Below are 13525 nucleotides of genomic sequence, written 5' to 3' on the forward strand. Positions count from 1 at the left end.
GACGTTTTATCTCTGGAGAAAGAGCAGTGTACTGCAACAGCAAGCAATTTGAAGGCACAAAAATAAACCCTCAAAATTTTCTTCCTGAAAGGATGAGAAATGGAGGGGGGAAAAAATAGCAATGGGGGAAGCAGTATCAAATAGCCTGTTCCTTAGCTGCACTTTATCTGTTTAAAGCATACAGATTACACGGAGGCCGTGTTTAATATTTAGGGCTGATATTGCCAGGCCTTGCCTTACTAACAGCGTATTATTTTGTTCCTACTGGGAACGACCAGCTCCTGCATGCTAAAGAGACTTCTGTGGAAGGAATAGAAAGCATCTGAGCTGCAGAAGCACAGGGAAATCTGAACCTCCTGTTAACCAGGAGTGGTGCCTGGGGTAATTGCCAAGCACCAAGCCCATAAAAGCACAGATGCCTCCATAGCCCTTCCCCTTTCCCTCACCCTGCCAGAAGAGAGGTTAAAAGAATGCATGGAAAGCCTTATTCACCCTTATCAAAAGTCCAAATCATTAATGAAATTGGACTGAAAGCCCCCAGGTGTGATTGCCACAGCATTCAAACACCTCTTCAAGTTTTTGTTCAAAGCAGAATCTACCCGGTTTGGAAACTGATGATCAAGTAACACTGTGAGCAAGATCATTGACGAAGAGAAGTTGCTAAGATAACTGCATCTGGATAAAACAGGACAGCTGCAAGATCTTGAGAGGTTTCACATGACTCGTAAGAGTTTCAGCAGCAAATACTACTTTGGCAAGAAAATCTTTTCTTTCCAGGATAATTTTTATTTTTGTATGGAGGAACGCAATGGTTGAATCCTTTTTAAGAAGCCTATGAGGCTTTTTTCCTTAACAAGATAATTGTTTATCATTCATTATATGCCTGATGCTCCCCCAGAGCCTGTGTCCCATCTAAGCAATAAACAGTCCCTCAGCACATATCAAAGAACTCGTTACTGTCCTGTTGAGCAAATTACATGGCCAGACATTGAGACAAGCATAATTTTCCTATAGAGATAATCACCATTTGGTTAACTGGATATTTTTGCTACATAATCCCCATGATAGCTGTTTTTTTTCAATGCAGTGTCTTTTTGAAAGGACAGTGTAAGAAATGTGGTAATTATGGAGAAGGCAAAGGACTCAAAACACAACATGTCAGAGACTGACGTTAAAGTCTTCAACAGTTACTGCCCAGGATTCACTACAGAGCATATAATGAAAAAAAACAAGTCACTGAGAGTGTGAAGGCCAAAAAGTCCTGAACAATTCAATATGTCCCCTAGTGCCACCAAAGTGTGGTCTGTTGAGCTTGGTGAGCTGTTCATTCTTAAGTAAGACCCTGCTGTGGTGTTTTGGGTATGTCAGCATGCCTCTTTACTCTAAAAGACTTCTTTTTACCAAAACTAGCATTTAAAAAAACATACTAATATAATCATAGACACCTGCCTCAAAATACAGGAACAGGATTAATAGGTCATTGCAATGGATAGTAACCAATCCTGCCTTGTCAAAACTCCGCTGTCAGTGACAGGCTCATTTTCTGGAGTGTCAGGCAGAGCTAAACCAAAATTTTCTTGGGCAGGGTTGTTCAGTCTCTTCGATGTATCTTGCCATCACATAATGAGCTGACATTGAAAGACTTCTGTTTATAAAATACAGTGGTCAGTTCATCAAAACTGTGCACAGTAAAGCTTAGAAAACCAAACACCACAGTATTTTACTATCACTCCTGGCAGACGGACTTGCAGCTCCTGAGCAGTTTCAGATAAGAGCAAAGCCTTGCTCCTACTCCACACATGTACCCCAGGGTGCTGTGTAAGCAAGCTCTGCATCATTTACACTCCCTGCCAGTTGCCAAGAGCCAACCAGATGTGTTTGCTGCCTTGGCAGAGCCATCCCACACACTGCAAAATGGGAGTGAAGAGTTGAAAACGAACACTTGAAAGTCACTCTGCAGAGATGTTGTTCTCTGTGCTGCAGCCTCGTTCAGGCTTTGGTTCTGATATATGTTATCAGGTTAGTAAAATTAAGAGCTTTAGTAGCCACTTCCAAAGAGGTGAGTGCTGCTTGTGAGTGCCCAGCTGGTCCCTGGCAGGCTGGACCTGGGGCTGGGTCCTTAGCAAAGCAGCTGCTGCCTGGTACAGCCTCTGGGAGTGTGGGACACAACAGAGATGATCCTCTCTGAGCCCTTTTGTCAGGGAGTGGTTTCCTCTCTCACAAGCTGGCTGTGAGCTTTCAGGATATGACCAAGTGCAATGTCTCATTTGTAATGTCAAATAGCAGCCGTGCAGAGTCACAGCATGGTGTCAGCTGTGCCATATATCCAAGGGAGTGCCTGTGAAGGTTTCCACACCGTGGGCCAGGCTCAGCTCCGGGACAGTGCTGTCATGCAGACACCACTTGCCAGCTACTGCCTTCAGACACAGGAGAAGAACACACCAGTGTAGTTCAGTTCCCAGCCAGCTACCAGGGGCAGCAGGAGGAAAGCTCAGCCAGCCCCTTTCTTGGCAGCTCCAGCAGAGCTGATGGAAACTGCAGCTGAGCTCCTCTTCCCTGGATAGGTTCCTGGAGGCATTACCCAGAGGAGGACAACAGTTTGTGCTCGGTCTGCACAGCTACTCTTTACAGAAGGGGCCCCCCAGCCTACCACCACCTCCACCAGGTATTGAAAGGCAACTCCAGTATGTAGCAACAATATAGCACTGGTGAAGTAAATGTCAGATTCAAGCCAGCTGCTGAAGTAAAACTACCCGTTGGAGTCTGCAGTCTCCAGGTTCCCAGACAGCGCTTTTTTTGCAGCATAATTGCTGCTCATCTAAAGCACCAAAAGGAAAAAATGGTCTCTTTTCCATTCAGTCATGTTCTCTCTGTACAGGGCCGCTTCTGCAATTTCCAGCATGTCCAAGTTTTGCTTTCAGATGTTTGGATACTGGTACGTTCTCCCAGGGTCGTATAATCAGTCTGTAATCTCCTGTTCCACTGCGGATATGAGCAACCTTTTATGTTCATAGTAACAATTTAGAAGTGTTAAAGTTTGAGCACTGGGCCCCCGGTGCTTACACGTTTAAATTGGCCCTCCCTGAAAGCTGATGTATTCCATCTGGTCTATTGGATTTCTTGGCTTAAAGTTACTGGAAACACTGAATGTTTCTTCTGCAGTGATCCTGCAGCTGTCCAAGAGTAACACACACACTCACGGCTCGTGCCCAGGCTGTTCAGGACTAAAACACTATGGGAGAAGTGCTTTTAGTGGACTTTTTTTTCCTGTCTGCTTTTAGGGCTATTTTGAAATCCGAAGTTCTGCAGTTCGCTTTTCCAACTAATCTTATCACATGTAAATGATACTTGAAGGATAAATAAAACACACACATTTGCAGCTCGTTACTGCTAACGTTTTTCCTCAATGCTACAAATTAAACAACCAGATTTTTTGTATTTATGTCAAGACAAAGAGCCATTAGAAGTAACTCTGTTATAATGAAACAAGCTGCCAACCCAGTTAATTATCAACACCAGCAGCAAGACTGGATTAACAGTTCAGATACCCACTGTAAGAGCTTTACAATACAGCTGCCTCATTGACATTCTTCCTCATTGGTATTCCCAGGCTCTCCAGGCTCAGGGGCAGGTATATCACCAAATTAAAATACACAGATGCATTCAAACTGGGTCACACAAGCCATTAAAACAGTCCATTTCGACAACAATTTTCATGACCCAGCTATCTCACACCGTGGCAGACTCTGAGAGCACGCCTGGCCCTTGGCTTAGTACATCTCCCACAAGCCTGAGCAACTGCTTGCAGCTGGAGGGAAGCCCACATTTCCAGCAGCATTGCTGACTCCTTAAAGCCCATCTTTTGCTGCAGAGGCTGTGTTGCATTTTTAAAGTGAAGATTCAGGAGTATTAAAAATATTTCAGCCTCTTCATCATCTCTACTTTCTTATGCATTTCCGTCTTGTTCAGTTAAGATTCAGCCCTTTTCTTGCTTACAAGGACAGCTGGAGCACAGGTGCAAGGACCTTTTCTGGTTCCCATCACCTCCCCTTCCTGCCAGGCTGGAGGACTGCAGTGGGTTCCTGCAGCCTCTTCGTGTTTTTATCTCAGACCTTCAACTTAAAACAGCTGAACTCACCTCTCCAGGATGCTCTCAAGATAACTCAGTGCCCCCTACACGTATGTTACTTGGCTGGAAAACACAGCCACCACCAACTGCTGGGAGCTGGGGTTATGTGTAGGTGGGAAATAAGGCACATCTCCAAGTGTTTCTCACTTTAGAGTAGATGAAGTCAATGGCTGAGGTAACTCATTACCCAGTACAAGGTGCAGCAGGCACTGGGGTAACAGCTCCCTGTCAGGTACAACCACACAGGTGCCACAGAGCCAAAGAAATTCCTTTTGTCTCCCTTCTCTCCAATCCAGCCTGCTAATACAATAAAAAATGCCCTGGACAAACTCCACAGAAACTCTTCAGATTAACTCCCTCTCTCTCTCCATTTCTGTGGTCAAGCCACACTCCTTCCAGAGTTCGCTTCAACATGACTTTTAGCCATTTGCCAGGGGAGAAAAAATCCTGGCTGCAAAATGGTATTATGGCTTTGACTAAGTGGCTGACTGGGAGGGAAATGGATTCATGTGCTCGGGGGGTTGTTTCCATGTCCTTATAATTGCTCTCAGAAAACGTCAACCATGCTCTCCCCTGGGCATAGTGGGAGCATCTTCTGGTTGACTGGTTTTGCCGTGTTGTTTTGTACAGAGTGGCTGAATGGGTATTTACATGAAAATAGTATTGCTGAGCATTTAGTTCTGACCATTTTGTACTTGGTACAGCCATCTGCAATCAAAATATTTCGAGAATATTACAGATGTTCTTGCATTTCAGTCTCAAAAACTCCTAAAATATAAAACTCTTACATCCGCTTGCTGGAGTTGCCAAACTTTTTCTGCACTTCTGTTATTAAGCAACTCTGCTATTAAGCAATCCTGTTATTAAGTTTAGTGGGATGTGAGACATCTTTGTCATGTTCAGCATCGTGTGCCAGAAGCTGGGCAGTCAGTCCCTGGTGGGGAGTGGTGTGTCCTGGGTACAGGGAGCCTCTCCCCTTCTTCCTGCCCACAGCTGGGTGTGTGCCATCCCCCCTGTGGGCATCACAGCAGGGGAAATACAGGGCTGGAGAGTTGCACTTTTTGAAGGGTGGAAGATTGCTATGGGATCAAGCCCATCACAAGGGGCTTTTTAAATAGCTTTTATCATGCATAGCTTTCTAGATGACAGAGAAAGGGCGAGAGCAGATCTGAAGCAGAACTGGCCCTTCCTTTGGTAAAAACTAAGATGTCATGTTTTCTATAATGGAAGCTAATCATTACCCAACAAAGCAGTATGCTTGGTTTTTCATTTTTAGCTTTGGTGTAATGTTCCTGAAAGCTAATAGCATCTATAATGTTGTTGCTGATTTGTTTTGCTGTATGAAAGAAAGCAGAAAATAGAATTGCTGTATGTAGGAGGTGAAGATGTATTTTGTGTAGTGAGCAATGTGCTGCAGAAAGAAAAGGCTGCCACAGTAAACCTGCTGTCCTCATGAAAGCCCGAATGTAATCATGTGGCTAAAACACTTGTGATCTTTGAAAGGCAAGGCGTCACCTGGGTGTCTGAGCACGATGTGATTTTGGAGGCGGGAATCCGGGCAATCCATCCAAACAGCCCCTCACACTCTCCAGTGCATTCTCCTGAATTTAAATGAAGCCGAGCAAAGCTGAGCACAGCCTTTGAGAGCAGCCCCCACACCGCTGTCTGGGCTGCACAGAAGGGCTGATGGCTGTAGTCTGCCCTCCTCCCATCACACACACAGGTCTGACCCCAGCAGCAGGTGCTCAGGCAGCTGGAGGCCAGGCCAAGGCTCTGCACAGCACCCACCCTGGCAGCTTGGAATGCACCCCTTGTCCTCATCCTGAGCTTCTCAGCAGTTCACTGACATGGTGTTGGGACCATGGCAGTGGCTGCAGCTTCTATATTTCTCAGAGCACCACAGTATGCTACAGATCTGTGTCCCCACCAAGCCCACTGGCACCTCTCCTGCCTGGTACGGTTACTGGGATGGAGCACATGATGACCAGCCACCACGGATTGTACAGGACAGAGAGCAGCACAGATCACAGGAGGAGTCAGGAGAAAGCACAAAGTATTTGGATCTGCCTGTTTTCTGAGGGCTGGCTTGGCTTGGAAGCTAGAGGTGCCATGGTAGGATTGGCTGGAGAGACAGGAGCACAAAGTGGGGAGGGGGCCAGAGCGGGGATAGGAGGCATGAAATTGGGGGTCCTGGTTTAAGTAGAGAAGAGCAAGAGCTATGAGAGGAGGGAGAGGATATAGCACAGTTGGTTAGAGCATGGTGCTAATAACATCAGGGTTGTGGGTTTGATCCCATATGAGCTAGTCACTTAAAAGCTGGACTTGATGATCCTTTGGGTCCCTTCCAGCCCAGAATATTCTGTGAGACCTGTGTGTGCTCAAACTGTTTAAAAGGTAAGAGACTTCCAGACCATTGCATAGATGAATTCAGTACCTGTGAAATTACTAGGGAAGGAGAATACACTAATGTTCAGCAGCTCCAGTGCAATAATAGATTTCCTCATTTTACTTCTAGAAAGATGAGAAGGAGCTCAGTCTCATGCTGTTAAATAGCAGATCCCACACTTGGGAATTGCCATGGAAAAACACTCCAGCCTTAAGATTCAGTTAAACTCAGCCAGATGCTTTCTGGCTGTGCTGCCCCTTTCACAGCCTGCACCTTTCACTGGGAGCTGTGTCATTGTCATCTGAGCTACCAGACCCAAGGGTGTCATGGGGAAACAAACTCACCTTTGAAGATGACACTCCGTTCAGTTTTGTGGGTGAGAGGCAGGGCTTTGAATATAGAATACATCAGAACCATGCTTTTTTTTGTGCCAAACAACCCTCACTTCTAATAACTTTATTAGAATCTTTTACATGCTAATTTAGCATGCAAGTTTATCTTTCAGAGGTCACATAGACGGGAGAGCAGCTGGATGTGTGTGTGTTTCAGAAGGTGCTAGTGGCTGTGCTGCTTCTGGGTCCCCCAGTGATGCACTGGTGTCCCAAAACCATGGGGTGTGTGATGGGGGATGTGGGGCTTTGCTGGCTTTGCTTCGAGCTGCAGAATTGCCACAGCTCTGCAGAGCTCTCCCTGCAACGTGAGCCAAGCTGGGCTCTCACCTGGTGAAAGTGACACAGAGCCTCAAGTGTCATGAACTTCAGCAAAATTAATATTCTAAAAGCCTACTGCAATTATTTTCAGGTTTTGATCAGGACAGATACTGAACAACTGCATTCGCTTGATTAATAGAAACACTTACTACAGAAACAGACACTAACAATCTACCATTTTACTGTGTCAAATGCACATAATTATTCATCATGGATACTATTTATATACCCACATACTGCTAAGTGAAAGAATGCTTTCATCCTGGTTTTATCATTTCTAGATTAAATCACAGTTTTTCTATTTCCTTCAGACAGCAGCTCAGCCCCACAATTTTCTCTCCAAATGACAGGCAATTCTTTTAAAGCACATTGAATTATTTTTTCCAGGTGGTGGTTCAGCTGAAATTAAATGTTACTCTTTCACACTGCTCTGCAGTACAGCTGTAGCACACAAAGAAAGATGACAACTTTAATATTCCAGCTAACTCGAAAATCAAGGATTTTAACAGAGGATTTAAACAGAGGACTTTAAATTAAGAGCATTACTTCTTTGAAGTGAGTGCTGGCAACCAGCACCCCTTTTTTCCTCACACAGGGATGGAGGGAGCACAGGGAGGAGGGAGAGGCTGCCATGGGTCAGACTGTGCCACGAGCACCAGCAGGCAGTGGCTGCACTGCAGGGTGACAGCGTTCATGGGTTGAAGATTGGAAAGGGCCTTGGAGCTCACCCCACCAGCTTAAGACTCACTCAGGTTCCACAATCAAATCAGTACTGGAAGATTTGATTTTTATTGTCATTTTTAATCTCTTAGTGGTTTGATTTCCCAGCAGCTGGTGAAGGATGCGGTTACCTCCATCCTTGGCTCTGGTCTCCCAGTGAGTAGAGCAAGGTCTCCAGCTGGCAGGGAAACAAGGGCACCTCCTTTGCATGAGCAGATACTGAGAGGAGATGTGAGGGAAAGGCAAGGAAAGTGTCTCGTACCAAAGAGGCCACTCTGCCATCACTCAGAACTCACCAGCTGTGCACACACACTCATCCCTGCTTGGCTGCAATGATAAAGTGCCCTTTGATCCAACAGAGACTTCACTGGCCCAGTATTAACCTGGATGATTATTTAATATCCCTATTTCCTTTACTTTGTCCGTATAGGGTCAGTTAGAAGCCAACATTATTGTGAAAAACACAGGATGGTCAAATTAACCTCTACCAAGAATTAGAGGAACTCATGGGATAAAGCCCAGCAGGAGTTGCCATGTGCTGGGGTGCTCTGCTGAGTGAAACTTGCACAGATGGGTAAAAGATAAAAAAATCCAAGACAATTATTTGATAAATGTAGAGCAAATAGCTCAGGTATTTTTGTCTGGCAGGAACCACATGCACAGAAACAGAGTGTTTTACAGAAATCACATTCTGTAATTTTGCAAATCGGTAAGAAAAGGGGAAGGCATTATTATTACTAGATATCAAGGCAAAATAAATCCTTGCTTATGGATCTGCTTTATTAGCCCTTATATGAGATGCTGCTTAGCATAACTGTAGAACAACAGTGCCTCCCAATGACCAAAGCATAACTAACTCTCTGAGGTTCATATATTGTTTGTCAGTATCTCATTTTGCTTGTATCTGATATTTTATGCATTATTTTGACCACAACATCTCAGAAGATCTCTCTGCTAAGAAAGCTTTAATATTGAACTTCAAAATTAAAAGACTATCAAAGCATCAGCATAGATATCCCCTGCCAGAATATTCTGGGTTTTATGTGCAAGCAAATAATGTGACAGCAAGACCTGAAACATGAATGTCTAAAACCCCAAGAATACCTGGAAATAATGTGTTGGAAGTGTTCCTGTTACTGCAGTCATGAGAATATGTCAGTTAATCAATGTCTCAGTTAAGCATGTGTACTACTTTTCTTAATTGATTGCAAAACTAATTCACCAAATAAACGTTTTCCCTTTTTTCTATCCTGAACCAGGTCCTGATTATTTCAGTTCCAAGAATCTTGCACTGCAAGCCCAGAAGAAGATTCTGAGTAAAATGGCAACCAAAACCATGGCTAACATGCTGATCGATGACACAAGCAGTGAAATCTTTGATGAGCTGTACAAAGTAACGAAGGAACACACAAGAAACAAAAAGGAAGCCCATAAAATTATGAAAGACCTGATTAAAGTGGCAATAAAAATTGGGATCCTCTACCGAAACAATCAGTTCAACCAAGAAGAGCTGGAGATCGTAGACAAGTTCAGGAAGAAGCTGAACCAAACTGCCATGACAATCGTCAGCTTCTACGAGGTAGAGTACACTTTTGACAGGAACGTGCTTGCAGAACTTCTCAATGAGTGCAAAGACCTTGTGCACGAACTCGTAGGTCGGCACCTGACCCCACGGTCCCACGGGCGCATCAACCACGTCTTCAACCACTTTGCGGATGTGGAATTTCTAACTGCCCTCTACAGCCTGGATGGGGATTGTCGGCCATACCTCAAAAAGATCTGCAATGGCATCAACAAACTACTTGATGAGAAGGTTCTTTGAAGCTACGTTCAGAAGCAAGAAACCAAACAAAAACTTCTTTCTAGGACTGGCCACCCTTCATGAGCCGTGGTAGGCAAGTGAGCTTCCTTCCCATCAGTCTTACTGCAGCCCCAGCAGGGCCCAGAAAGTGCTCACCAGGCTCATGATGAAGTGGTAGACTTAAATCAGAAAGCTATCAATCTTAATGTTCTGTTCAGATAATCCAGTCTTTCTCAAGGAGTGGAGTGAACAAGGCTGCTGACCTGTGTTGTTCAGGAAGAGATTGCCATACAGCAGGATCTCGCTAGCTTTGTGTTCAAGGTTGAACATGAGAAAAGAAAGGAAACTCACATGCATGGCTATGTAAAAACAGACAGGTGAAGGCAAGAGCAACCCATGGAATTTACCCCCAGGCCCTTGGTGCATATATTTTTATTATTTCCACGCTACCTGAGAAAGCTTTGACAGAAAGTAGGGCTGTAATGGATTGAGTTCACTCCTTGCAAAGGGATCAGGAATTAATACAAGAAGACCTCTCTTAATTTAAACTGTATGTAAGTCTAATAGGGGAATAACAAATCATACAAACAGAGTAGAAGTGGGAGAAAATTTAAAGAACTGCTCAAGGAAGTAATATTTTCATCAGCGTTTTGGTTTATACCTGCTAATAGAAGGTTTCATTTTAATTTTGAAAATGAGCTCAGTGGTTGAAGCTCAAAGGTAACCAGAAAATTAAAATAGTCCAGCAGTTCCCCCACACTCAGGGTTTGTGTATTGGGTACCACCAGGCGAGTTTAGGCTGAAGGTTGTGCTGTGCTTTGTGCTCTTACTGTTCTGCCTGACAGAATAAAATACTCTTTGTGAAGATTTTGAAATTGCCCTTGTGAGAAGCACGACTGAGACACCCCCATTTCCATCCCCCATCCTCAAAGTATTCAGCCTCAACACCACTCTTGGTTCAACGTGCCCATGACATTTGTGCCTACAATAATCAGAGGTGGGATGCAACAGGAAGCCCATCCACTCTTCTTGCAGTGCCTCTGAGTGTAGCATATCCACAGTAGCTAAACAAGAGCAGCCTTAGGGACTCTGGGGAGTTTCTGGAATGAGTTTTGTTCCAAATGTTTTCAGTGGCTTTTTTTTTTTTTTTTAATGGCTTCAAGCTGAAAACATTTTGCCAAGAAAGAGTGGGGGTTATACAGTCCTTTTAGGATGAAGGGAGCATGGGAGCAGAGCAAATACACCAGCTTTGCCAGTTGTAGAATCGGGGTAGGTGCTGACTGACCCAGAGTAAAGGAAGCACGTTCAGAAATCTCTCCTCTCCTTGCCTTCCACATCTTATCCTCCAGCTCTAGCTCCTGACACTGCAGTATCAGGTATCCTCTCCTTTCATCTGGCACAGAGAGCAGACAATGCCATTATCTAGAGGTAACACCTTTCCTTTCATGTATATATAATACAGAGATGCATGTACTTGAAAATTGATAAAGACAAGAAAATATATTTGAAAGCCATTTCTCTTTTAAGGAAGCTTACAGGGTTGATCACTCACTACTTTAGGATAAGAAAAAAAATATTTCATTTAAACTCTTGAATACTATGGTGGTAGAGAAAACTGTTTAAAAAAATTATTATTCTTCTGTCTTTCCTCACTCCAGAATAACTGTATTTTATCTCTTGCAACAACAATTTTTACTATTACACCCTTATACAGTTGAGAACACACATATACAGCTCACATATTCACTTGGGTTGTGCTAGAGGGATTTCATCTGTTCCCAGAACTCATTTGAAACAGGGTAAAAATGAAAGACAGTAGCAGAGCAGTTTGTAACAATGTAAATTTTCCCCACCTATTTCCTTTAACCATAAGAAGTGTATTTAGTAGGAGTGAAGGTGGACAACTCCTTTGCAAAACAGAAATGAAATACCAACAGTTGGGGCTGCAAGTGCAGTCGTTTGCAGAGCCATATTTACATGCACATTCCCTGCATTTCTTCCAAGCACGTACTTGTCAACTGATGCTTTTGAACAGTATTTATTGTATCCAGTGCTCCTGTCCCAGTGCACACACATCAGATTTTGCGTGTTTCATTTGTGGCAAACAAATTTGTTTTTTCGAAAGCCAGAAAAAGAGATTATTCAACATTCAAGATGTCCAAAGGAAAGGGATATCCTGTACCTGTGACTTTTTGTGTGTTGCAAGTATCAATATTCCGATTCTGGTATTTTAGACACACCAGCTGAACATCTGTTGTTTTATTTATAAATAATCTGAGTAGCCTTAAAGGAAGAGGTGTTTTCAAGTATTTCTCATACTTGCGTATCCTGTATATTCATTGTTTACTTTTGTACTTGTAGCTTGGTATGTAATAACATTGCTAAAATATGGGCAATGTTCAGGTCACCTTAAGTATATTATGTATTATCACATTTGTGGATTAAAAATGTGTGATTACTGCCTTTTTTGTTTCCTTTTGATTCATTTATTCCACCATCCCTGTTGCATCACACGCACCCAACACCAGCATGTGTCAGCAGCAAATGGAATTTCTGTTTTTCCACAAAGTTCTCCAGCACTTGAGCTCCCTAACGATGCTGACTCGCTGTGTTTAGTGGAGCAGCCCCATCCCCAAGCTCAGAAACTCCCTCATAAGCCACGGGGAGGACATGGCACAGACTTTTTGCCCTCAGGTCCCACTTCTCCCTGGGCTCAGCCTGAGCCAGTGCCTGGCAGAGACATGGGCAGCCTGGGTCAGGGGCAGAGCATGGCACAGGCCAAGATCTCACTATCCAGCACCTTCTGGCAAGTTTTCCATCATGTATTTAGCTCAGTTTAGCTCCATGTGATTTAAACTACACGGAAGACACATCCCTGGCAGATTTGAAAGCCCTGCCCTAAACATGGAGGTGCTAGAACCTACCAGAATGTTTTAACAGCAGCAAGCACATATTCTCCCATCCTTATTCCCAGAAAAAGCAAAGTGTTTTGGCTGAGAGAGCTCAGGATTTGCAAACAACTCACACGGCAATTATACTGAAAGCAATTAAAGGCTGGCACAAAGAGAAAACTGACAGCTACCTTAAAATCTGAGTTTAAAGCAATCTTCCTAAGTGGTGCTTTGAACCTCCCTGCTGGTAAAGTATTGCTGTCAGGCTAATTTTATGAATCACATCATGGCAGGACACAACATTCTTTGCTTCATCAGCGCCAGCTTTACGTAATAAAGAGAAAAATGTTAATGTTTAAGAAACTCTCATGGGAGTGACCACTTCTAGCACTCTAATGAAATGGTCCCTGTACCACTGAGCAGCACTTCACACTGAGCATGTGACCTGATTTGTGATAGAAAAAGGTTCTTACAGAAGGGCACATAGATAGCTGACCCTGAAGAGAACCAAGAGGTAAAGCACAATTAACTCTTACCACAGCAACTGAAATGCAAAAGCAACTTTTACCTGGATGACTTAAGTGTGTCTATTTCCATTTTTACATAAATCATTGCCAGAAAGAGACAACGCACAAAGAAAAAGATAATACAGCTCTTTATGCTGAAAAACTACTGGTGGGATTCTATAGGAGACAAACATCTTTCCAATATTTAGAAACAATCGATGTCATATATAAGCAATTCACAAGTACAGGAAAACCTCAAGCTAGTGCCATCCATTACACAAATTTACTCTTCTGGGTCCTTAAAAGATGAGGAGGATTTGGGAATAATTAGCAGAAAGTAATACACCACAATAGATTTAACCTACATTTAAGAAAATATCCT

At 43.6% G+C, this 13525-nt stretch overlaps 1 protein-coding gene across 1 annotated transcript in view; it reads left to right on the forward strand.

Moving 5' to 3' along the window:
* The window catches only part of TNFAIP8L3 (TNF alpha induced protein 8 like 3), a 46173-nt gene extending 33964 nt beyond the window's left edge, over positions 1 to 12209 (forward strand). Inside the window, exon 2 of the mRNA XM_027883052.1 lies at positions 9205 to 12209. Within this exon, the coding sequence (XP_027738853.1) occupies positions 9205 to 9767 (563 nt within the window). The 3' untranslated portion in view covers positions 9768 to 12209. The remainder of the gene's footprint in view (positions 1 to 9204) is intronic.
* The last annotated feature ends 1316 nt before the right edge of the window (positions 12210 to 13525 follow it).

The sequence above is a fragment of the Empidonax traillii genome, unplaced genomic scaffold (assembly GCF_003031625.1).
Source record: "Empidonax traillii isolate 1590-97213 ecotype Southwest subspecies unplaced genomic scaffold, ASM303162v1 scaffold117:size1203958, whole genome shotgun sequence".
Lineage (NCBI taxonomy): Eukaryota > Metazoa > Chordata > Aves > Passeriformes > Tyrannidae > Empidonax > Empidonax traillii.